At 31.7% G+C, this 26,334-nt stretch overlaps 1 protein-coding gene across 1 annotated transcript in view; it reads left to right on the forward strand.

Annotated features, from left to right (window-relative positions):
* The first annotated feature begins 1,844 nt into the window (after nt 1–1,844).
* The window catches only part of LOC126882226 (zinc finger protein 271-like), a 47,360-nt gene continuing 22,870 nt past the window's right edge, over nt 1,845–26,334 (forward strand). The window contains exons 1-2 of the mRNA XM_050647037.1: nt 1,845–2,915; nt 3,399–3,689. Coding sequence (XP_050502994.1) covers nt 2,483–2,915; nt 3,399–3,689 — 724 coding nt within the window. The 5' untranslated portion in view covers nt 1,845–2,482. The remainder of the gene's footprint in view (nt 2,916–3,398; nt 3,690–26,334) is intronic.

Consider the following 26,334-nt stretch of genomic DNA (forward strand, 5'->3'; position numbering starts at 1 on the left):
AAAGAAAAATGAAAATGGTAAAGTAGTGAAATATAAAGCTCGTGTGGTAGCTAGAGGTTTTCAACAAATTGGTACGTTTTTTAATGATATTTATAGTCCAGTAGCAAAATTACCATCAATAAGGATTTTCTTAGCCATGTGTAATACTTTTGATATGAAAATTCATCAAGTAGATGTTTGTAGTGCATTTCTAAATGGGGATATTAAAGAAAATGTTTTTATTTCACTCCCAAAGGGATTTAAAGAAAAAGAGGGCACTATTTGCAAATTAAGAAAATCCTTATATGGTTTGAAAAGTTCACCTAAAAATTGGAATGACAAATTTCATAATTTGATGCAAAATTTGAGTTTTTCAAGATCTGAATATGAATATTGTCTTTATATTAAAGTAAATGAAAAAGGTAGGATATACATTTTGCTGTATGTTGATGATTTGCTGTTGGCAGGTACAAATGATCAAGAAGTTGAGAAAATAAAATACATTTTAAACAAAAACTTCAAAATGAACGACTTAGGTCAAATAAAACATTTTTTGGGTATGTGCATAACTCAAAATTTGTCTGAAGGCAAAATAAAAATTAATCAAACTGTTTACTTAAAAAATGTTTTGAAGAAATTTGACATGTCAAGCTGCAAACCATCAACAACACCAATGGATAATAATTTTCACCACGATTTTCTCAAACGAAAAAAATCTGAGAGCATAGAGATAGAAAAGAAATGTAGAGTTGCTATAGGATGTTTGATGTATGCAATGTTATGCTCAAGACCAGATTTGTGTATAGCTATAGGTATATTCAGCAGGTATCAAACATGTGCAAGTAACGATTTGTGGGTAGCAATAAAAAGAGTATTGAGATATATTCAAAGCACAGTTACTATGAGTTTGATATACTATAAACATAAATATAAGCAGGAAAATTTGATAGTAGGGTACTCAGATTCAGATTGGGCAGGTGACCGTACTGATAGAAAATCTACATCAGGATATGTATTCAAAGTTTTTAATTGCACGGTGTCATGGGCATCACGGAAACAGTCTACAGTCAGTTTGTCCTCTACTGAAGCTGAATATGTTGCACTAAGTGTATGTGTGAGTGAAGCATGTTGGCTAAGATACTTAATGTATGATTTAAAAATAAAACCTGATTATGTAGCGGTTCTAATTCATGCAGACAATCAAAGCGCTATAAGGGTTAGTAGAAATCCGGAATTTCATAAGAGACTAAAACATGTTGATATTAGATTTCATTTTGTACGAGATAAAATTAAGGAAAATATTGTTGTATTAAAATATCTTAATACAAGTGACCAACAGGCTGACATATGTACAAAACCATTAGGTTTAACTCTGTTTAAAAAATTTAGAGAGTTGCTAGGTTTAGAATAAAAAATTAATTTAGATCTAGGAGATTTACCGTTGAGGGGGGGTGTTGAATACCCAGTAAAAATAAGCAAGGGCAAATCTAGGGGATTTTTGTTATTGTATGATGTAGTTGGAAACAATGTTATATAAGTGTCAGATGTCAACTGTAAGTAAAAATAAGTGTCAAGGAAAAATAAATGTTGATTTTGATGTTTAAGTTATTTGTAGAATTATTGAGTTTTCTTTTAAAATAAAACTGACTAGAAGTACTTCGGTGTTTAATTAACATCCACGCAATTCTGCAAAACATCAATAATGACACTCAGACTCAGTGATATAGAAGAAATCTTCACTCCAGGTGCATGGCGACATCTCAAAAAACGTATCATTACTAAAAATGAAATTTAGTTTAGTATGACCTTGAGATACCTGCGTGAAACATCTAAAGAGAGTTAAGTGATCTGTGGTTCACTGTGTTCACAGTACAAAGTGTGGCTGTGTTGTCTGTTGTTTGTCCTGGTCACAGTTTTTTTGCTATTGTTGTATAAACCTATTCGCGGTGTGCAAGTACTTGGAAAGGGAAACGAGAAACGACCGTGCGCGAGTCGCGGAGAAATATTGCATCTATCTTAAATAATTCATATTGTCAATTGAAATTGTCAAATTGACGTATATTTCATACCTTCTGTCATTGACGCAGAAAAATTATATATTGCTCCACAATATTGATATGATATGCAATTATTATATAAAGGTAAATTTAATTAATTGTATTTTGCTTGCAGTACTGCATTTTAATAACTGATTTTATTTACTACATACAATTGTTTACGTTTGCTAAACATAACCTGCATCTTATTTTTTCTTCTTATTATTTTTTTGGACTATGGTCTTGACAATTATCCAGCAACCAGGACTAATATAATTGGCCAATATAATTAAAAGTGCGAATAAAAGTACAGAGCGTAGAAATAGAGGTCGCTTTGCCGAACTTGCACGGTCCCAATATACTGTGGTCCTGGTCCTACCATACAAAGGTCCTACGTCCTAGACACCTTTCACTTTTCACCTTTTTCATGTTGGAACTGCAGTAAAGTAACTTAGTTTAAATTCTAAATGGAGTTAAGTGAAGATTCTATAAAAAGAAAACAATATGGAGATTTTCTAGGGCAATATGTTAATGTACAAATTAAATCAGAACTGGAAGAATGCAGGTTTGAAAGTAATCACACAGAGGATTCTGTATCAGACTCATATTGTTCCCACAATATTAAAATAGATGACCATAATATGTTACAATATGATATAAGTAACCCATTCCCTTTCATTACCATGCAAGGAGTTAAGACAGAAATCAAAAAAGAACTGGATGAACATAATTTAGAAGTAAACCATGGGTGTGACACTCTCTTTAAAACTACAGATACTGAAAAATTAGACTCGGAGGGAGTTGTAAAATTACAGATAGGAGATTCATTTGAGATAGATCATGCAAAACATTGTACAAGTACAAAAACAACAAAATTACTGTCCAAAATTGACAAAGAAAGTAAGTTTTAGTCTATGTATAGAGTTAACGCATTCGTTGCCTATCGAAGAAGATGGAACTCAACTAGGAGCCATTTTGTTGAAAGGCACCTGACTGAAGTAACCATGTCACTTGCTGGAGCATGAACAGCACATGACTGAAGTAACCATATCATGAACTAGCGTGTGATCGGCAGCGAATGTGTTACTGAGTGACTCTAAAATTTGGGTCGCCCATGTTTCCTCAACTGTCATCAATACGACTAACTTCATGCGTAACTTTGATACGAGAATTATAAAAAAATGCATTGAAATCCAGATCCAGTAATTTTTTGAGCGTTATAAAGTGAGTACATTTCTTTTTTTGTAATTACAGCTTCAATTTACCATACACTTCTCGTAGACTCTGCCGATAAGGTAGAATAGTGTTGAGGAAACCTGGCGTGCCCCTAAAATTTATATCAATTTTGCTTCAGCTACTGATTATTAATTTTTATGTACACAGAAAGTTCTTTGTTAGACTTATATTGTTCAGACAATATTAAAATAGAAGAACATATGTTACAATTTGATGTAATTAACCCATTCCCAGTCATTACCATGCAAGAAGTTAAGACAGAAATCAAAAAAGAACTGGATGAACCTAATTTAGAAGTAAACCATGAGTGTGACGCTGTATTTAAAAGTATAGATACTGAAAAATTAGACTCAGAGGGAGATGTAAAGTTACAGATTGGAGATTCATTTGACACAGATCATGAAACAGCAGAATTACTGTCCAAAATTGATAAAAAAAGTAAGTTTTAGTCTATGTATAGAATTAATAGGTGAATCTACTAAAATTTATATCAATTTTCCTTCAGCTACTGATTATTAATTTTTATGTTTTGCATTTGAAAGAGATTATTTTTCACATGAATTACTATGAAATGGCAAAATTGTCGCCAATAGTTAAAAAAATATATTTACAAGGTTTTAACCTTTTGGGGTTGAATGTGATGATAAGTAGATTGTAGTACAAGTCGTTGGAATGTACTACATGCCTGCTGAACTACGTGTCACTGTTTGACACATGAAAGTGCACTGAGGTCATTGTGGCTGTTTAACCAAATTGCTACCTAGCGAAGAAGATGCAACTCAGATAGGAGCCATTCTGTTGAATGGAACCTGACTGAAGTAACCAAATCATTGACAAAAACACCATAAGATCACATTCAATTTGTGCTCTTGTGGCCATCTAAACTTGTGGGCTATAGCGGGTAGCGGGGTGGGTGGTGAGTTCTATTTTGCCCTATGAAAAGTCATTGGGATAGGAACCACTGTAAGAGTGGTGAATGAGAGATTCTGTCTCAGGTCTCGCATCCGTTAAGTTTCTCCTTTGAAATAGAATAAAAATAATTAAATATTACCTATTAGATACTTAAATACTCCTTGGATCTGTGATTTCGGATTTCAATTACTGTATAGTTAGATTAAAATGTTATTTATAGAATGATAAATTTTACATATGAATGTTTGTGTGAAAATAATTTTGGGGGTTCATGTGCACATGTGCACTTATGGAGAAACCGCCACTGGAACCCCCTCAACTAACTCCCCTATATTAAAAGTCCATATATCGATACATTTTTGGCATAGTAAAGTAAGTCACCAAAAATGATTTTGTAGAAAAAGCATATTTTTTCTTTTCATGTGTTTCTTTTGTGGGTACGATTAAAACAAATCTGGACATACGTTTTTAAAATAGTTAAAAAATAGGTTTAAAGTAATTCTAGGCTTACTACACTTTGCCAGTACCTTCTAAACAATAATACCGTAAATTTCACTTACGTTACTTTGCCAAAAAAGTATCGATGTCGTAGGGGTACATTTACAGGGTACAGGGTTTCTTCCCATGTGATTTTCTGACATGCATGAGTAACTGCAAAAATCCCCACTTGGGCTCCTCTACACTTCAGTATTTCACACCCCAAGGATTTTTTTCCATTTTTTTCTATCCATTGCCTTCCTCTACCAAGCATGTATGTTTTCCCATATTTCTCATGTCTTCATCAATGTTATCAACAAATTTTGTTCTGGGTCTTCCTCTTCCCTGACCACTGGGTATATCACAAGGAGCATTTGTCTAAAAAACAATCTATGATCCCACAATTGTAGATAGTGATGCATACTTTAAATGTGGACCTTTGCGGGTCTGAGGGGAAAGGAAATTGATGAGTCATGGGCGTGCGGTTATTTTAAAAAAATAATCAGAATTTTAGAACGAATTAATTGTCATAAAAATTGTTTTTTAATTTTTATAGATGTCTTAAATGAAGAAAACGCTGCTACTGTAGTATGCGGTCTACCCCGAGGATGCAATATACCTATGAATATATATTAAAATCTTTTGTGACTTCTTCCCAACTAAAATAGTAAATTGATGTGACAAATTTTTAAAATTAAGATAATATTTCTACTGATTTATGCGCTTTATTTACTTTGAAAAGATTTTTTGTCGGCACTGTATACTTATGCCGCTAGGCACTGTATACTTATGCCGCTAGGCACTGTATACTTATGCTGCTAAACAACACGATACTCTTTTCTCGGAGAAGGGTTTGCACACAATAATGAAAATCTTTACTAAATGAATACATTGCATAAATCAGAAGAATTATTATTTCAATTTTATAAATGAATACTTGTGTCATATCAATTTACTATTTTAGTTGGGAATAAGCCATAAGATTGGATCCATGAGGAAAAAATTTCCTGTAGTTGGCTGTATACCATTTATTACAAATAACCATGAAATCCTTTATAAAAGGTATATTTGTTATTTTTCGCTTAAAATTAATAAAGTTGAGCTTGCTATATTGGTTACAGATCTCCTTTTTCAGTATTTTACGTTGGAAGGTGTTCTTTAAGTTGACTGGAACATTCTTTGGAGTTTTGACAATGCAAAATTTAGGAAATACATTGTTGTTAATACACTGGGAGATGAACCATATATCCAGCTTGATAGTACATCTTTTGGCGGCTAAACACATGTATTGATTAGCCAAGTTGACCATACCGTCAATTTAAAAAATCCAGGAGGAAAAAATTTCCTTTAGTTGGCTGTATACCATTTATTACAAAAAACCATGAAATCCTTTATAAAAGGTATATTTGTTATTCAATGTAGGTATAACAATAAATATACCTTTTATAAAGGATTTCATGGTTTTTCCACAAGATTGGCTTATTGCAATAACTGCAATTGGCATTAAAAAAAAATTTTTTTACCAGCACTGTAATATAATACAGGTTGTACCCTGCATCCCTCGGTAGACCACGAGGTATAGAAGAAATGCGATGATAGACTGAATATTATAGTAGCACCAAGCAAGCAATTTGATTAAAGACGGCCTGAGAGACTTTTTCACCCCTTAAAATGACATTCGGGGGTAACAATCTATTGGAGCGGGGTGTATTAATTCGTATATAAAACAGGAATCACTCCACCGCTCTCCAATGCTCCAGATCATCCCTTTCCCCCCTATAGCACTCTGATGCGCAATAGGGGCACACTATCAGCCAAATGCTCTTCATGTGGGAGTCCTGGGTAATAGAACTCCAACATTCATAGACCCAGCTTGGAGACTTGGAGCTCAATGGTGCACTTGGGCCCTACGTGCCTGGGTTTTTTGTTTTTTTTTTTTTGTTAATTTTTTGGTGGCTGCCGTCGGTTTTTTGTTAGTAATTTTTTTTTAATTTTTTTTTTCGGTGACCGAAGCCTTTTTTGTGTTTTTTATAATTTTTTTGGTAAGATGTCTCTGAAAAAGAAAATCTGATTAGTGGGGCCTACACAGTGTTGCGCTATCTACATTGATACAGCTACGGATTATTCTCTTTTGTTTATTTCACTTTCTCTCTGGAGTATTATTAGCACCAAGAAAACTAATCCTTGTTACATATATTTTTGGGAAAAACCCGCTACCTGCTTAACCCGGGAGCAATCGTGGTCACTTCTGTAACGTGAACGGTCGCGTGTTAGATTATATCTCACAATACTAGTTTAAATACGAATTTACAACAAATTTTTATTTTATAGTATTTTTATTTACTTGCTATGGTAAAAATATTATTTCTAACAATTATTAAAGCTAATTGGCTTTCCCCAAAGCCATAAATTCCACAAAAAGAATAAAAAGAAGAAGAAAAAAATACCTACGCATTACTACACCCTTCCTCGAGGCACTTACGAAATTTTTTCAAGATTGCAAAATTTTTCATCAAGTTACCGCGAAAAAGTTTAAAATGTTAGATTATTTCTAATGGCACGACGGCTCGCGGGTTAAATTAACAAACTTGTGCCTGCTTCAAAGATTAGATTTAATTCCTATTGTCGGAGACAGTACTAGTAATAAATGGGTCACCTTAAGCGCCGGATTCCACTTGCGATTTTCTAGTCGCGCGATTGTTTTGTCGCAAAATTGAATACATTGTTTCAAATACAAGGCAATCCACGATTATTTAGTCGCAGATGGATTGACTCGTATTAGAAACAATATGTTCAATATTCGCAACAAAATAATCGCGCGACTAAAATCGCAAATGGAGTCCAGCGCTAACTGAATTCTTATTTCCCCAAAAATTAAAAAATAAAAAACATAAAGTCGCCTGTCTGGTTTATGAAATCCCTGTCAGTGCGCTTATGAAACTGACTTAAAGATATCCTCCTACCCTTGAACAATGGCATTGTTGCCGGTTACATCGACAAAAATCTACAGGTCGAGCAAGTCTCGTAAATTTCACGATTGCGAGCCACGCTTCACGCAACCGTGTTTGCGTACTTGTGTTTCGAGTTGCGTGGTCGTGCGGAGTTATATTTACCAAATTTAAATCCGTTCCAACATGCTGTCAAAATTAAGTCAATATGGCTACTGGGTGTAAAAGATAAATCTTATTCTATCTGTTCTTAATGAGTTTTAGATAATTTTAGTTGTATTTCTTTGTAATTTTGTGTTTTACAAAGATTAATTTAACATTTTCTATGGAAGTATTAATTTAGAAAGATAATATGCTTCATTGGTGTTGTGTTTTGAAGTGTGAAATGCAAAGTAATTGTGATAAAGTCAAGATAAAGTTCACTTTTAAACTGAACTAAATAAGGTATCTGAGAGACAACAATGGTTAAATGCAATACAATGTACAGGTTTTACTAGCGAAATGAAAATTTTCCTGTCCTGTCTGCTGTAATCATTTTATATCTGGTAAGTTACAATTACAACAGTAATGATTTTTGAAGATGTTAACATTTTAATCTTATAGGAAAACCAGCCGACTTAATCGATAATAACAATCTCCAGAATGGGTTCCTTCAATAAATATGGGCTATAAACACAATGAAATAAGTTCCCCAAAATCTAAAATGGAGTGGTATCAAAGGAGAATTAAAGGAAAAAATATTCATATTGAAATTATTTATAAGCCACTGGACTGTCTTAAATTCTACAATAATACTAGGTGGGTAAATGATTTTAGACATTTTTCATTAAGAGTAGATTAAGATTAAGTAGATTTTCATTCAGTAGATTTAAGACTTGTTTACACAGGTAGAGTAATGATGCAAGTACTTGATAGAGTAGAGTAACTCTACCTGTAAAAATGCTCAGCACAGTAGAATAGCTGGTAGAGTGTATAGTTGGAGTTAAAGTAGAGTGACTAGCAACCTATGGCAAAGTAACTACTCTATGACCACCACTACTGCCAAAATGTCTACTCGGCTGCACACTCTACCCATGGAACACGCTCAATTATGCCAGAATAGAGTAGGTAGGAGAGTACATGGGGGCGCTGTCATTCTGGCTGGAATTGTGTTTTGTGTAAATAGTGAAAATGAAGTTCACCGAAGATGAAACTTTAAAACTTGTAGAGCTATAATGCGGCGAATACCAGTGTTTATGGAATTTAGGTAGTGTATACTACAGAAAAAAAAAGTTTGCAGCAAGCTGCGGAGGATGAAATCGTCGAAAGAATGGCAAAGGGGGCTTTGGAGTAAACGAGCTTAAGCAAAAAATTAAGAATTTAAGGTGCACTTATAATCAAGAGTGTTTAAAAATACAAAAATCGGTTTCACTATACTAGCATCAGTACTATACTTGTACTCTCCTCATGTGAATGGTATCAAGCCAGTTTTGGTAGAGTACTACCGCTACTCTACTCTCCTCAAAACTCTACCCATGTAAACAAGTCTTTAGAAACAGTGGAAAATGAGGTAGCTAGTAGAGTAGTAGTAGAGTAAAATATACTGGTTTAGCAAATTACAATGTTTTAAGGTAATACAGTAGCGATAAACAGGTAGCCAAAACGTGTTCCAAGATTGTCACTGTAATTTTGAATATTTTTTCGAGGCATTTGGCACACGTATTCGTAAAATAATAAAGAATGGCGGTACAGAGCCCAATTTGAAAAATATATTAATATGTGGAAATTACTCTGTAATTATACAATATTTAAAAAACGAGCCTGTACCGCCATTAAGAAGAACAAAAAAATACACTTTCTTCAAATAAACTTTTTTATCTGATGCCTAGATTTTGTGTAATTTTGGAACTACTAATGAAATAAAAAATTTTAGTAGTTCCAAAATAACACAAAATCGGATAAAAAAGTTGTATTTGAAGAAAGTGTATTTTTTTGTTCTTCTTAATGGCGGTACAAGCTCGTTTTTTTATATTATATTTAATTACAGAGTAATTTCCACATAATAATATATTTTTCAAATTGGGCTCTGTACCGCCATTCTTTATTATATTACGAATATGTGTGCCAAATATCTTGAAAAATATTCAAAATTACAGCCGCAATCTTGGAACACATTTTCGCTACCTGTTGATCGATACTGTTTCCTCTTAAGATAGTTTTAATAGTTATTTATGATATAAGTATTAAAAGTACAATTTTAAGACGCGCATGTGAAAGTTAACTTGAAAAAATAATTTTATTAATGTTTTGACTTCCACATCAGATGTCATTGTCAAAATACAAAATATTTATTATTATTAGGTTTGTTCTAGCAAACAGTCAAACTAGTCAAAAACCATCAGCAAACAGTTGGTCAGTAAAAGAACATAATACAGTCACCAGTGCGATCCCCTCTACTCGCGCTGGTCCACTATTCGCTGATGGTTTCAAACTGATGCTAGAACAAACCTATTATTATTATGCATATCATTATCTGTAAATAATATTTCTTCTGATTGTTAATTGTAAAGGATAGAAAAATTACCATTTATTTCATTTTTTTTAGAATCAGCTGAGAGAAGTGGTCTACAAAAAACCAGGAAGGAAACGGAATATGTGGCTACGAAAGGCAAAAGAAAGGTTTACAAAGCAAATGTGACACATTTTTTTGAAATATTTAGGAATATCAGTAAATTGCATTAAAAAAATGTATGAAAAGATTTTGTTCAATAAAAATGTTTATATTTATCAAGGATGTATTATTTGGTATGGCCACATATCGTCAGTGATGTAATAATACATCCTATCTGTTTTTTCATGAGTTTTGTAAGAGAGACTAAAAACTTGTCTTAGGGTCACCTCCTGTTTTCATATGATATTTTTTGACTTGTTTTGTAGTAAATTAAACTATCTATGAACTACAAAACAAGTCAAAACTTGCATATGAATACAGGAGGTGACCTTAAAACATGTTTTTCCATCTCTCATACAAAACTCATGAAAAAACAGATAGGAGGTATTGTCACATCAGCAAGGATGTACAGTGATAAGTGCCCTAATAACCGGCAAAATATGGGCAACATATTTAGTTGTGAGATAAAAAGAAATGAAACTAGTTGAGCTGGGAAATTTAGCGAAATTAACCTTTAAATGTACGTTATATTGATCCCACCTTTACACATATCGGAGGAGTATGTCAACTAAAACTGTCACTGTGACAGTGGTAGTTTCCAAACTCGTCTGATACGTCTGAAGGTGGTACACAATCAATACAATCTAAATGTATAAGTTAATATCGCTAAATTTCCCAGCTCAACTAGTTTCATGTCTTTTTATCTCACTACTTAATACATCTTTTGTGCTATTTTGCCGGTTATTAGAGCGCTCATCACTGTATTTCTGGTATATCCAGGGAATGTCTACAAAATATATTTTGAATGTCCAGAGAACATTCGTGGACATTCATGGAATGTTCCAATAAGACATTCAGGTAATGTTTAAAATGCTGACACAGGATTTTCCTGGGATGTTCAGGGAACATGTTTTCGGGGATATTCCAGGAATTTTTCAATGTCTGTGTACCTTCTATGGACCTATATGGAATATTTTGGTGTTATTACCGCCGCACTCCACTTGCGATTTGTAATCAGGAAGATTGAACACATTGTTTCAAATACATGTCAATCCATTTGTGACTAAATAATCATGGATTGACTTCTATTTGAAAGAATGTGTTCAATCTTCACAACTACAAATCGCAAGTGGAGTCCGGCGCTTAGGGCTACTTCTTCTTCGGTATTATGTATTATACTACAGAAATCAGGAACTTTCCTTCTAAATATATGTATGCATCTTGGCCATCAAACATATTCTTCCAAACATTTTTTTAAGGGGTTACATAGGTCTTATGGGTAAAAAAGTGACTTTTTAAAAAAATTATATCTCGAAAACTAAAATTTATTTTTATTTATAATTGGAACATGTAAAATTAAAGTACTTAAGGTAGTCTCAAAAAAAGTTTCAGCCAAAAATATTCATTTTTGTAGAGTTTAAGTTTTTTTGCGTTGGCAGCATAACTAGTCTCATCTGAAATCAAAAAGTTTCTTGTAGTTTATACCTCTGGCTAGAATATGAATGAAGGAATTAAAAAAAATGAAATTTGAAGATTTTACATAAGTTTAAACACATTTTTGACCCCAATTTTTCTCATTTTTAAAGTAGTTTTTTTTATAAAACAAAAATGACCTCATCTAATAAAAAATCCTTTGTTCATTCACTAGCCAGAGGTATAAACTACAAGAAACTTTGATTTCAGATGAGACTGGACTTGTTATGCTGCTCACTGCAAAAAAGGGCTGTTGTCGAAAAATTGCAGTCAACTCTACAAAAATGAATATTTTTGGCTGAAATTTTTTTGAGAGTACTATACTTTTACATGTTTCAATTATAAATAAAAATAATTTTTAGTTTCCAAGATATAATTTTTTTAAAAAGTCACTTTTTTTACCTGCAAGACAACTTAACAAATTGTTGATTTCAAATTGTAACAATTGTTTTGCAAAGTATGCTGCCCTCTTGTATTTTCTGTGTTATCTGTTATCTTCATCATACAATTACTTCATCTAAAAACTTTCTGCGATATATTCGCAACAACAAAAACAAACAAAAAAAAAAATAAAACAAAAGTTTAACCACCTTCACACCACAGAATCAAGCAATCAAGTTACACAAATTTTCAAACACCTCACCTGACAGCGTCTCAAGTACGATTGCGCGAATTGGTAAATATAACTCCGCACGACCACGCAACTCGAAACACAAGTACGCAAACACGGTTGCGTGAAACGTGGCTCGCAATCGTGAAATTTAGAAGACTTGCTCGACCTGTAGATTCTTGTGTTACATCGTCGTAATCTCCGTCGACATTTTTGATCTCGGGCAGTACCTACCGTTAGAGAAAGACATAAACTACAACCTTGCAATAACTTCAAGTTGAATTTTATGCACTGACGTTACATTTTTCGTAGAACCCGAGGCGACCCAAAGCTTGTCTAAAACATTTTGAATAGACCAGTCAAATTATTATTGAAATGTATTTGATATAAAATGCGATTTCTTCTATTGAAACATATATTCTAAACAGTCAGACGAAGAAGATTTTTGTCAATTTTTAGGTAATTAAACAGATTCTGCAATAATCCACTAATTTGTTTATCAAATATTAATTAAATTTTCTCATTTTGTCAGTATTTCAACAACAAAAATATTTTTTTATAAAGGGTAAACATCTAATTTTACTGGCCTATGAAAAATTCTTAAAACATGACTCACTTTCTACAATTGTGGGATTTGATAGTAGGTCAGTTTGTTCTAACCTTATTACATGCTTTACCTACCTCAGATGTCCTATCTCAGCGGTTCTCAACCTTTTTGAGTGATGTACCACCTACAGTTATTTTTATTATTTTTGGTACCACCTATATTTTTAAATTGTATTATCAATACTTACTAAGTACTACTCTTTTAATTTCTTTACCACCGCCAATAATGATATGTACCACCAGTGGTACATGTACCACAGATTGAGAACCTCTGTCCTATCTTATTTTGGTGTAATATATACAGATAGGGAAAAATTTTATGGTGGGTATTTCAAATTAACAAGAAATACTAATAGAGATACTAATATTATATTCATACATATTAGAAAGAGATAAAAATCAAATTTTATATCCTCCTACCTCCTGATTAAAACCCATATGTTTCTGATTGAAATTGTCACTGTTTCAAATAACCACCTGCTTTGCCAGTTGTATGATAATTGTAAATAAAATAAAATTATAAGTTTTCTTTTCGTTCTTCCCCTATAAAATACAACATATCTTTTACGGTTCTGCAAATTATTCACTTCAAATATAGTGTAAATCGCTATTTTTGACTTTTCAAGGGAAATATCTCAGGCCCAATCACCATACAGGGAAAAAACAAAAAAATAATAAACAAAGCGAAGATATAATATAATTAAAGCAGAACAAAAATGGAAAGAACATTTCGAAAAAACATTCTCCAAATACGAGGTAACACCAGATAGAGACGAAGAAAATGTAATACAAGAGTTAAACATTAGCACATATGAAATTACGAAAGAAGAAATACAAAAGCCACTGAAACTAAAAAATAGCAAAGCCGTTGGAAGTGACAACCTACCGATATATTTAATAAGGCAGACGCAAATAAATTAGTAGAAATGTTACTATTTATTAATAATATTTATTTATAAATGTTCTTCTTTAACAAGATATGGGCCGAAGAGGAGCTCCCAAAGGAATGGAACTATACCTTTTAACAAGATATTTAGCTTTTTAATGGGGTGCAAAAAATCGCATTTTTGCTCTAAATTGTTAATAAATAAAAAACGGCCCGAACGCACGGCATGCAACAGGTAGGTTTTCTTCCCATAGGTATACTAAAAAAGTTATCAGACACCTGGATTATTCAGTGTCCCAAACATGGTCTATTTTTTGTGTATTTCCTGGAGTAAATAGCCTCCGCGACAAGCAAAAATGTTCCGTTCCTATAACCGGAATATTCTAATAACCGATCACGATCTCTAGTAGAAATAAATGTACCGCATATACGTAATAACAGTACATACCTTGTACATACTACTAGGCCCGTATCTAGAAATTCATAATAGGGGGGTCAGACGTACCGCAAATATTTTATTGTCCAGATTTAGCCATACGACTCACACCTCTAAGGAATAAATTCAGTCATCTCAGATACCTACGGTATCAAAAGAATTGGGCTCTGGTTGACAAAAAAAATAATAAATAAAATACATACTTGTAGACTAAATACAATAGGGGGTCCATGGACCTGTTGACCCCCCTCTGTATCAGTGCCTGCATACTACTACAATGTACATGTACATACATGCATGTTTTTATTTCTTTTTATGCCAATAATACAGTAGTGTAACTAATATTGATTTTATTAATAAACCACATTACATTATCTGTGCAGGCATATACATACTAAGTATGAAATGTATGCAATATACATATTTTCTTATTAAAATACATACAACAGAATTACCTACTTATTTTTTCTGAAAAAATTGGTAATCCACACCCTTTACTTGTATTCGGTATTCAGATGAAAAAAATAAATATCACTAAATAAATAAACAATATATAAAAAAATAAATAAAAATCACTCTGATCGTACATAACAGGAAATTTCCGCACTTCTTCGCTAAGTTTTTTACCCTCCACATGTCCTGCGTCCGCACCGTCACCGTCAAAAAGTAAACTCAACTATTGGGTCAATCCAAGCCAAGTGGTCCAAAGGTGGTTGCTTGACTATTTTTAATATTTTTTATTTTTCTACCATTTAAACTTCAGTCTATAGAGAGTACAAAATTGCATTCATTTTATTTTAAAAAAATTAGTTTGCCGATGACGGCCATTTTTGTTAAAGCGTGTCGATCATTTTCACGGAAAACATGGCTTCGCTCTTTAGCCAATATTTTTCTTCAGGTTTGTCCTAGAACAATAAATCAAAAACCAAACTTTTTAGAAAAGTATGCTCTAAAAAAACAGCCTATAGCATTATTTAATTTCAAACTACCCTTAAGGCCTTAAATGAACCTCAAAGTTTGAATAGGTAAACTGATATAATTCCATTTTCAGCATTTTTTTAACAGCATAAGACAAGCCGATATTGGTAGTAATTTTTTTCTGGAAAAGACATACGCACATACTTTAAATAAAAAAAGTTTGAGACTTGAGTAAATTTTTTCAGAATGTAATTTTTTGAAAAATCTGAAAGGTCCCTTATATCTCTAATGGGCACGGATGAAAAAATTTGAAATTTGGCTGAATGTTAGCCCCTAGCAAGTAGAATAAGGAATAAAAATTTGGAGTTGCAGACTTACGTCATATAGGAGTTACAGGCCTGAAAAAATGGTCAAAATTTGAGCGTTTGCGGGCAGGGTTATTAAAATTCAAATAAACTTTCTAATGAAATAAAAATTAATCTATTTTCACCAGATTTCACAATGAATACAAATTTATACAGGGTGGGCCAAAGAAAAGAGTCCACCTCGATATTTGGCAATAGTTACCTATTAGATTTTAAGGAAATGCCGAAATAGGTCCGTTTTTATTTTTATTATATTGCAACTTTTTGGGATATATTTCATACTACGTGACGTCATCCATCAGAGCGTGATGACGTAATCGATGATTTTTGTAAATGGGAATAGGGGTCTTGTGGCAACTAAAAATGCATTGTACTGCTGTGAGAAAATAGAAAAAAATGTTTGTTTCACAAATAAACATTTCTTTTCGCTTAAATTAAATCACAAACAGCCTCCCACTTACCTCTTGACAGCTTGAACATTTAATTTAAACGAAAAGCAATGTTTATTTGCCAAATAATATATTTTTTTCTATTTTATGACAGCAATAAAATGTATTTTGAGTTAAATAATTTACATACATTCTACTTTTTGTGTCAATTAATTTAATTCAAAGATTATTTTTTGGCCACCCTGTATAACTAATTATATTATTGTTTATACTACTGAACAGAGAATTGAACACTCTTTCAAATGAGATAACATACGACCCCTATTACCATTAAAACAATAATCGACTACGTCATCACGCCCAGATGGATGACGTCACTGACGATGACGTCACGGAGACGTATGAAATATATATAAAAAAATTGTAATTTAACAATAAAAATCGACCTGTTTCGGCATTCCCTTAAAATCTAATAGCTGCCAAATATCAAGGTGAACCCTTTTCTTTGGCCCACCCTGTATAAATTTGTATTTATTGTGAAATCTGGTGAAAATAGATTAATTTTTCATTAGACAGTTTATTTGAATTTTAAATGGTCAAATTTTTTCAGGCCTGTAACTCCTATGTGACTTAAGTCTGCAACTCCAAAATTTACTCCTTTTTCTACTTCCTTGGGGCTAACATTCAGCCAGATTTGGACCATGGGAGATATAAGGGGTCAAACTTTGAGATTTTTCAAAAAATTACGTTTTTGAGATTTCTTTTTTAAAAAAATTTACTCAAGTCTCTAAGCTCAAACTTTTTTTTATTTAAAGTATGTACGTATGTCTTTTGCAGAAAAAAATTACAAACCAAGGCTTGCCTTGTGCTGTTATAAAAATGCTGAAAATGGAATTTTATCAGTTTACCTCTTCAAACTTTGAGGTTCATTTAAGGCCTTAAGGGTAGTTTGAAATTAAATAATGCTACAGGCCGTTTTTTTAGAGCATACTTTTCTAAAAAGTTTGGTTTTTGATTTATTGTTCTAGGACAAACTTCAGTGAAAATATTGGCTAAAGAACGAAGCCATGTTTTCCCTGAAAATGATGGATACGCTTTGACAAAAATGGCCGTCATCGGCAAACTAAATTTTTTAAAAATAAAATAACTGGAATTCTGTACTCTCTATGGACTGAAGTTTAAGAGATAGAAAAATTAAAAATATTAAAAATAGTCAAGCAACCAACTTATTGGACCACTTGGCATGGATTGACCCTATTATATTAGTCGGTGATGGCACAGCATAGTAAATATAAGATATTAGATTTTATTATGCTGTGGTGATGGTGCGATCACCAAGCATGGCTACGGTGCTGCTGCGGTACGGTACTGTGTCCGTACAGATGAAATACATACCTGACTTTTTCTTTTTCGCCGTAGCACGTCCAACACTGCCGTTTATCGGCTCGGGCTCAGTGCGGTCATGTATGTCCCGTCCTTAACAACAAGTAAATAACCAAATCAATGTAGGTATATTTTATCTTCTCTATTTAATGATTTTCTTATGAGAGATTGCGTATAATAATTTAATAATAATAGTGTTTATGTCTGTTGTTTAAATAATTTGTCTTAATTGTCTGGGACTTCCGATGGACTAGCTTATATTGGATAAGTTTTTATTTGCTATTTTACGACCATATTTATTTTTCTCATTTCTCTTAAACATACTTAATAGTTCATTATTCAGAATATGCTTCATGTCTAGAACACCTAGGTTTGCTAACCAATATTCGGAAAGTTTAGATTGTTATAGTTTGCAAAGAGAATTTAAAGCTCAGCTTAAAAACTGTGTTTGATAACTGATAACTTAATGGTCTTGTGTTTTGTACATTTTTTGTTGATGTTTGTTATATAATGTTCCTAGTTTTTATGATTAAAATTTTTAAATTTACTGTAAGTAGGTTAGGCTAAAAATCTCCTGTGATTAATGTTTATACTGTATTTTAATTGGGTGATTGCCCGTTGATAAATAAAATAAATACATATTCGTTTTGAATATCTCGCCAAATGTTTAGGCACTAGGAAATACTATGATAGGGAGTGATGTGCTAAGATTATAATTATAACCATATTATATATGATTATAACCATCTTATTTATCAACTTAAAATGAAAACTTTAGAAAATAGACAATCTGAGTGTGAACTGCGTTTTTTGCCTAAAATTCTTAATGGTTATGTTGATTATCCGGAACTGCTGGAATTAATTGTTTTTAATGTAAATTCTAGAAAAACACACTCTTCTGACCTGTTTAGACTAAAGTTTCATCACACTAATTTATTATGGTAAAAGTGAGACAATCACAAGGATGATGAGAACTGCCAATCATTTGCAAGATAGTGTTGAATTGTTTAATTTATCTGTGTCCTCGTTCAAGAATAGTTTGAAGGAATTGAGACACTAATGTTATTAATACATACCTTTAAAAATATGTAATGTATGACTACCGTTTATATGTTAATTATATGTACAGCTGGTTCCTAAATAAAACTGATACGACTCTTAGTAAGATTTGATCATTTTGAGCAGTGTATTAAATACCGACCAATCAAATTTTGACTGGTCTGACATTATGTTATATTTATTATGACAGACAAATAATAAAATAAACAAACAAACAACAAACAGCTGATTACATGTTAATTCATAAATTGTAATAATTATTAAGGTCTAAATATTGATATTATTTTGAATTCCTGCATTTTATAAAGAGTATATATATTTTTAATATTATTAAGGAATAAAACAAACGACTTAACTCAACAATATATTAAAGTAAGAATTGTTTTAAAACTGTTGTTCTGCTTACGTTAAAATGGTTCGCTATGGCAGATAGTGACCAAACATCTAATTTCGTTACAATTCTTGCTTTAAGTTCTTTTGCTAGCATGTGGAGCCCTTTTTAAGGGTGAATAGAATAAGTTATCTGACAAATTTTAAGATTTGGCAGTGACAGTGACAGCATGTAAATAACAAATTTTATCCTTCAAAATACACTGCTAAATATTCTACAAAATACGCTTTAAGAGTCGTATCAGTTTTTTTGGAACCAGCTGTATATATTGTAATTTTTGTAAGGAAAAAGGGTTCGTTCCGTTAAATAAACAAACATAACTGTCACTTGAAACATATACATGGCTAAGTATATATTATACTGGTTGGACATGAGTTAAGAGAGCTGAAGTACTGCAGAAAACAAGCAGGATGCTCAGAATTATCATATTATGATCACAAATAAGTGATCACGAAAACCAAAATAAATAAAACCCAAATAAAAATATGTAGATAAAAATGAATGACGAACTTGGACAGTTCGTAGTAAAAGGCTTTCGAATTAAGTAGCGGGCTAAAGAAGAATGTTGCAGTTTTTGCTGAGGAACTCTGATAACATCATTTTAGAAAAAAAAAATACAAAAAAATATATGAAAAAAAAAATAAAAAAATAATTATTTATTAGTAGAATTGTTTATTAGTATTATTTTTAGGATAAGATACGAAAAAATGACTAATAAAATAAAAAATAGTAAAATTGGTGAATGGATTTAGTACTTGCAGTCATATAATTAGTCCAGGGCGCATCTGTTTTGAGATGGACGTTGAGAGGTGACGTAAATTTTTTTGCAGAAATTGCTTGAAAATATCTCAAATAATAATATTTGAGTTATCCTCCTACTCAAAATGGCCCGGAACATTGTTTAAATAATTAAAATGTCAAAATATGTAGGAAAAATTCGATTTTTTTATTGGTTTTTTCGTTATAACTTTAAAACTATTCATTTCTGAGAAAAGTTGTACTATAAAAGTTGCGTAATTAAATTTCCTACAATATAGAATTGGGTAAAAATTTAAAAAATAGTCACCCTTGTTGCAAAATAGCAATACTTGCGAAAAAACCATACAAAAACAAGTATTCGCATTTTACGTTTTTCAACCATTTATGCTACACTTAGGACCTTCATATTTTACCCGGAAAAACTTTATGATACAGTAAAACAACACTGTAAATTTAATTAAGATGGGTTTAATAGATTTTGCAAAATAAATTTTTCAATCCAGCTTTCGTAAAAAAAATTATTTTTTAAAAATGTTACAGGACTGAAAATAAAGCAGATAGCAAGTTTAATTTTTTTTGCTTATACAAGTGTACTGTGCCTTTCATTTGCAATTTGCAAAATTAAAATCGATTAATTACCACGGCGTCAGAAATTTTTTTAAATAAACATTAATTTTTGGTGCTACGCGCAGGACAGCGGTGTTCGATTCACAGAAGTTGATTTCCACCAAAATTTCTTCCAATCTTTATCTAATATATTATTTTCTTACTCTATATTTTCTTGTACTTTTTTAATTCCACAAAAATCAAACTAATTTTATTATTGTTTGTGAAATATTCTTTAAACAATTGCATATGTTTAAAAATAAACTTTTATTCTCTAAGTTAAAATATATGAACAAAGAAAGTTTTTGCTAAAAAAAGTGTTATTTCAAAGGATAAAGTATGTGTTTTTATTTTGCAATAAACAAATTTATTTATTTATATCGAAATGTAATAAAAATTAAAATGTATCAATCATTATCAAAGGTCATTGGAATGCCCAATCAGAGCAAACTATCCGCTGTCCTGCGCGTAGCACCAATAATTAATGTTTATTTAAAAAAATTCCTGACGCCGTGGTAGTTAACTGATTTTAGTTTTGCAAATTGCGAATGAAAGGTAAAGTACACTTTTATAAGCAAAAAAAATCAACTTGCTATCTAGTTTATTTTCAGTCCTGTAACATTTTGAAAAAATGAATTTTTTTTTGCGAAAGCTGGATTGCAAAATTTATTTTGCAAAATCTATTGAACCGATCTTAATGAAATTTACAGTATTGTTTTAATGTACCATAAAGTATTTCTGAGTGAAATATGAAGGTCCTAAGTGTAGTAGAAATGGTTGAAAAACGTAAAATGCGAATACTTGTTTTTGTATGTTTTTTTCGCAATTATTGCTATTTTGCAACAAGGGTGACTATTTTTTAAATTTTCAACCAATTCTATATTGAAGGAAATTTAATTACGCAACTTTTATGTCAATACAACTTTTCTCGGAAATGAATACTTTTAAAGTTAATCAAAAAACGAAGAAAAAAATCGAATTTTTCCTTCATTTTTTGACATTTTGATTATTTAAACAATGTTCCGGACCTTTTTAAGAGGGAGGATAACTCAAATATTATTTGAGTTATTTTCAATCAAATTCTACAAAAAAAAATTGAGTCACCTCTCAACGTCCAAATGTACTAATATTTTTACAGATGCGCCCTGGTCTAAAACCCAAATAAACAAACAACAACCTAAATAAAATAGGTCAATGTATACAAATACGTGGGAACATGGCTTTATAAAATTACATAATTAGTTATCATCAACCTGAACTGTTACCACAGTTTGGGTGTTCCTTTGTTTATTTATCCTGAAGTTGTTACATTTTGTTTATGACTTGCAGTTTCTGCATGCAAATCTTTATACAGTGCTAGTCAAAAGTCCGTACCCCCCTCGTATCTTTTGAACGGTTATACGTATAATAATGAAATTTGGAGGGAGGAAATAAACGGACGTAAGCTTCTTAACTAGTCATGACAGTTGACGTAATAGTGACAGATGACGTTACAGAGCCACTGTGACCGATAATTTTAAATGGGACCTTATGGCAAGTAATACCTCGTTTGAAAGGTATTCAAAATACCTATTTAGTCATACTATTTTTTTTTTCGGTTTTAATTGATTTTGATTTTGGTAAATAAATTAAATAAATTTAATATTGTAGTTTCGCATTTAATTAATAAAAATTCAAATGTGCGCCTATGGTTATTTTGTCAAAAAAGTTGACGTTTTTCAATTCTCTAGTAGTTTTACGTCAACCTTTTTGACAAGTAATCATATGCGGAATTTTGAATTTTTATTAAGTAAATGCGAAACTGCAAATTTATATTTATTCCATTTATTCATCAAAATTAGCTTAAACTCAAACAAAATTAGTATGACTAAATAGGTATTTTCAATACCTTTCAAACGAGGTATCACTTGCCATAAAGTCCCATTTAAAATAATCTATCACAGTGGCGCTGTAAAGTCATCTGCCATAATTACGTCACCTGTCATGACTAGTTAAGAAGTTTACGTCCGTTTATTTCCTCCCTCCAAATTTCACTATTATAGGTATAACCGTTCAAAAGATACGAGGGGGGGTACGGACTTTTGACTAGCACTGTAGTTTGATTTTTATTGTAGATTTACGTCAGAACGAGATTAAAACGAAATCTGAAGGTTTAACTTACAAATGTGAAATTTGTGGCAAGCAATTTACTCAAGATGGAACTTTGAAAACGCATTTAAGGATACACACTGGAGAAAAACCTTACAAGTGGGAAATATGTTTTAAACAGTTTAGTCAAGATGGAGCTTTGAAAAGACATTTGAGAATACACACTGGTGAAAAGCCTTACAAGTGTGAAATTTGTTCTAAGCAATTTAGTCAAAATAACAGTTTGAAAAAGCATTTAAGAATACACACTGACGAAAAGCCTTACAAGTGTGAAATTTGTTTAAAACAGTTTACTACAACAAGTCATTTGAAACAACATTTAACAACACACACTCAAGAAAAATCTTATAAGTGTGAAATTTGTTATAAGTGGTTTTCTCAGGCAGGTTCTTTAAAAACACATTTGAGAGTGCACACTGGAGAAAAGCCTTACAAGTGTGAAATTTGTTTAAAACTGTTTAGTGAAGCAGTTTTTTTGAAAAAACATTTGAGAGTGCACAGGGGGGAAAATCTTACTATTAGGCCATCCGCACACAGAGCTACTAAAAAGAAACCAGTTGGTATGTTGGTAACTTTAGTTACCAATCAGTTACTTCTTAGTCACTGTCCATGTATTTTAATGAGTATCCGCACACAGTGCTACAAGTTAGTAGCCGGTCTGTAATGCGTCAGTGATCGGTCAACATCGGACTGGACGTGCAGGTCGCTTGGGGACTAGTTTCTAGTTTGTTGTGATATTTTAAGTTCTAGTTTGTGATATTTTAGTTCCAGTTTGTTGTGAAGTTTAACACACGAAATGGATAAAACGGCACAACAGTCTATTATGAACTTGTAAGCAATATAATAAATACAAATAATACTAATGTTTAATTTAGCTACCGATATCTTAAGTATTATTAGTTTAGTAGTTTAAGTAGTACATATATTAGTGGTTTAGAATGTTTGCATTTAAAGAAATTAAATAAATGCTACTTCCTTACCTGAGGGTTATTAAATTGGACACATTCTCGTATTGGGGTATCTTTCTTGTGAATTTCAGGTACAAGCAATTATTGAACTAAATGTAAAGAAGATTCTTTTGACATCCTATAAAATGCAAACGCAGCAGAAACAATGACGATGACTAAAAAAGATGAAGAAAACTTAAGAATAGTGGAGAGAAAGATCATGAGAACCATACTGGGACCAATCAGAACAGAGCAAAATGAATATCGAAGCCGAACAAATGCAGAGATTAAGAAAGTACTAAAAGAAGATATCGTGACCAAAATAAAGCAATGCAGAGTTAGATGGTTAGGTCACATCTGGCGGGCAGGAGATGAAGCAGTGACATATGCTATGATAGAATGGAATCCAGGAGGAAGAAAGAAAAGAGGAAGACCAAGATCAAAGTGGTTGCAAGAAGTTGAAGAAGACTTAAAAAACGCAGGAGTCAGAGAATGGCGGGGAAAAACTAGAGATAGGAAAAAATGGAGAGAAATCGTTAAGAAGATAACATAAGCAAAAGGGACTGATCCTCCTAAGAAATAGGATCTAGAAAGCTTACGCGACTTAGCCCCATATCGGGGTGTACAGTCACTATATATATATATATATATATATATATATATATATATATATATATATATATATATATATATATATATATATATATATATATATATATATATATATATATAAAACGCAAGAAATTTAGCATCATTTTTTTTTGTAATTCTTTTGCAGCAACAAAGGCTCTGCAATTTATATTGTTTGCAATATAGGGATAAACCCAATACCTCCTTTTTTTCTGCTTTTTACGTCTTCTGTTATATTAATAAAGAAAATATCTTCATCACTTAATCACTAGATATTTTTAACGCGATAATAACACTCAAGTAAAGGTTTAAAATTTAAACATCGTATAACAAAGCTACCGGTACCTACAGTCAAGAAATGATTCGTTTTTATTAATTTTCAGTAGCGTCGTGTGTGAGCCATAGTTAGGAACCCGTTGGTAATTCTAGTTACCAAGTAGTTTAGTTTCTTTTTAGTAGCTCTGTATGCGGACGGCCTTAGGTGCGAAGTTTATTGTGAGCAATTTATTCAAACAAGTAATTTGAAAATGTGAGATTGGTTTGCACACTGTGAATTTTGTAAAGTAATTCTAAAATAAATATTGTGTTCTAATAGAAGTTTTAATAGAACTAACTGTGATTATAACCATATTCTTTGTCATCTTAAAATGAAAACTTTAGAAAATAGAGAATCTGAGTGTGAATTGCGATTTTTGCCTAAAATTCTTAATGGTTATGTTGATTATCCGGAACTGCTGGAATTAATTGTTTTTAATGTAAATTCTAGAAAAACACGCTCTTCTGACCTGTTTAGACTAAAGTTTCATCACACTAATTATGGTAAAAGTGAGACAATCACAAGAATGAAGAGAACTGTAAATCATTTGTAAGATAGTGTTGAATTATGTAATTTATCTGTGTCCTCGTTCAAGAATAGTTAGAAGAAATTGAGACACTAATGTTATTAATACATACTTTTAAAAATATGTAATGTATGACTACCGTTTATACAGTGAGCACGTAAAGGTTGGAATAAATTCATTTTCTCGAGAATGGACAATTTTGGAAAAAAATCCTAAAACAGGTCAATTTTTATTTTTAAATTTCGACTTTTTGGCATATGTATCATACTAGTGACGTCACCCATCTGGGCGTGATGACGTAATCAATAATTTTTTTAAATTAGAATAGGGGTCGTGTAATAGCTCATTTGAAAGGTAATTCAATTCTCTATTCAGTAATATAAACAATAACACAATTATTTATACAGGGTGTCCAAAAAAAATTTTTGAATTAAATTTATTGGCATAAAAAGAAGAATGTGTGTAATTTATTTAACTCAATATACATTTTACTGTTATCAGAAAACAGGAAATAATGTTTATTTGACAAATAAATATTGTTTTTTGCTTAAATTCAATATTACAGCCGCCACCCACCATCCTCTTGACAGTTTGAACATTTAATTTAAACTAAAAGCAATGATAATTTTTCAAAAAAACATTTTTCTCTGTTTTCTGAAAGCAGTAAAATGTTTTTTGAACTAAATAAATTACATGCATTTTTCTTTTTATATCAATAAATTTAATTAAAAAAAATTTTTTGGACACCCTGAATAAATGATTATGTAAATGTTTATATTACTGAATAGAGAATTCAATTACCTTTCAAATGAGCTATTACACGACCCCTATTCCCATTTAAAAAAATCATCGATGACGTCATCACGCCCAGATGGGTGACGTCACTGGTATGATATTTATGTCAAAAAGTCGTAATTTAAAAATAAAAATTGACCTGTTTCAGGATTTTTTTCCAAAATCGTCCATTCTCGAGAAAATGAATTTATTCCAACCTTTACGTGCTCACTGTATGTTAATTATATGTATATATTGTAATTTTTGTAAGGAAAAAGGGTTCGTCCCATTAAATAAACAAACATATCTGTCACTTGAAACATATACATGACCAAGTATATATACTGGTTGGATATGTGCTAAGAGGGCTGAAGTACTGTAGAAAACAAGCAGGATGCTCAGAATTATCACATTATGATCGCAAAGAAGTGATACAGAAAACCCAAATAAAATAGGTCAATGTATACAAATACGTGGGAACATGGCTTTATAAAATTATATAATTAGTTATCATGAAACGAAAACGAGCAAGTACCCCAGACAATCGAAATAACACTGAAGAATATTACTTCAATCATCCAAGATAGCTATCGTTCACCCTGCTCACTCTTCCAAGGTGTGTGTTCGTCTTGTCCTAATCTTAAACATGAACTATGAAAATTCTGAATGGAAGCAAACAAAACAATATTTTAACTAATCATGTTTATTGTTCGATAAAGGTATAATAGAAATGTGACTTATTAAATGCATTAACAAATACAGTGATGAGCGCGCTAATAACCGGCAAAATAGCGCAAAAGATGGAAATCATATTAAATGGTGAGATAAAAAGAAATAAAACTAGTAGAGGTGTTAAAATTAGCGATAGTAGCAT

Source organism: Diabrotica virgifera, chromosome 3, assembly GCF_917563875.1.
Source record: "Diabrotica virgifera virgifera chromosome 3, PGI_DIABVI_V3a".
NCBI lineage: Eukaryota > Metazoa > Arthropoda > Insecta > Coleoptera > Chrysomelidae > Diabrotica > Diabrotica virgifera.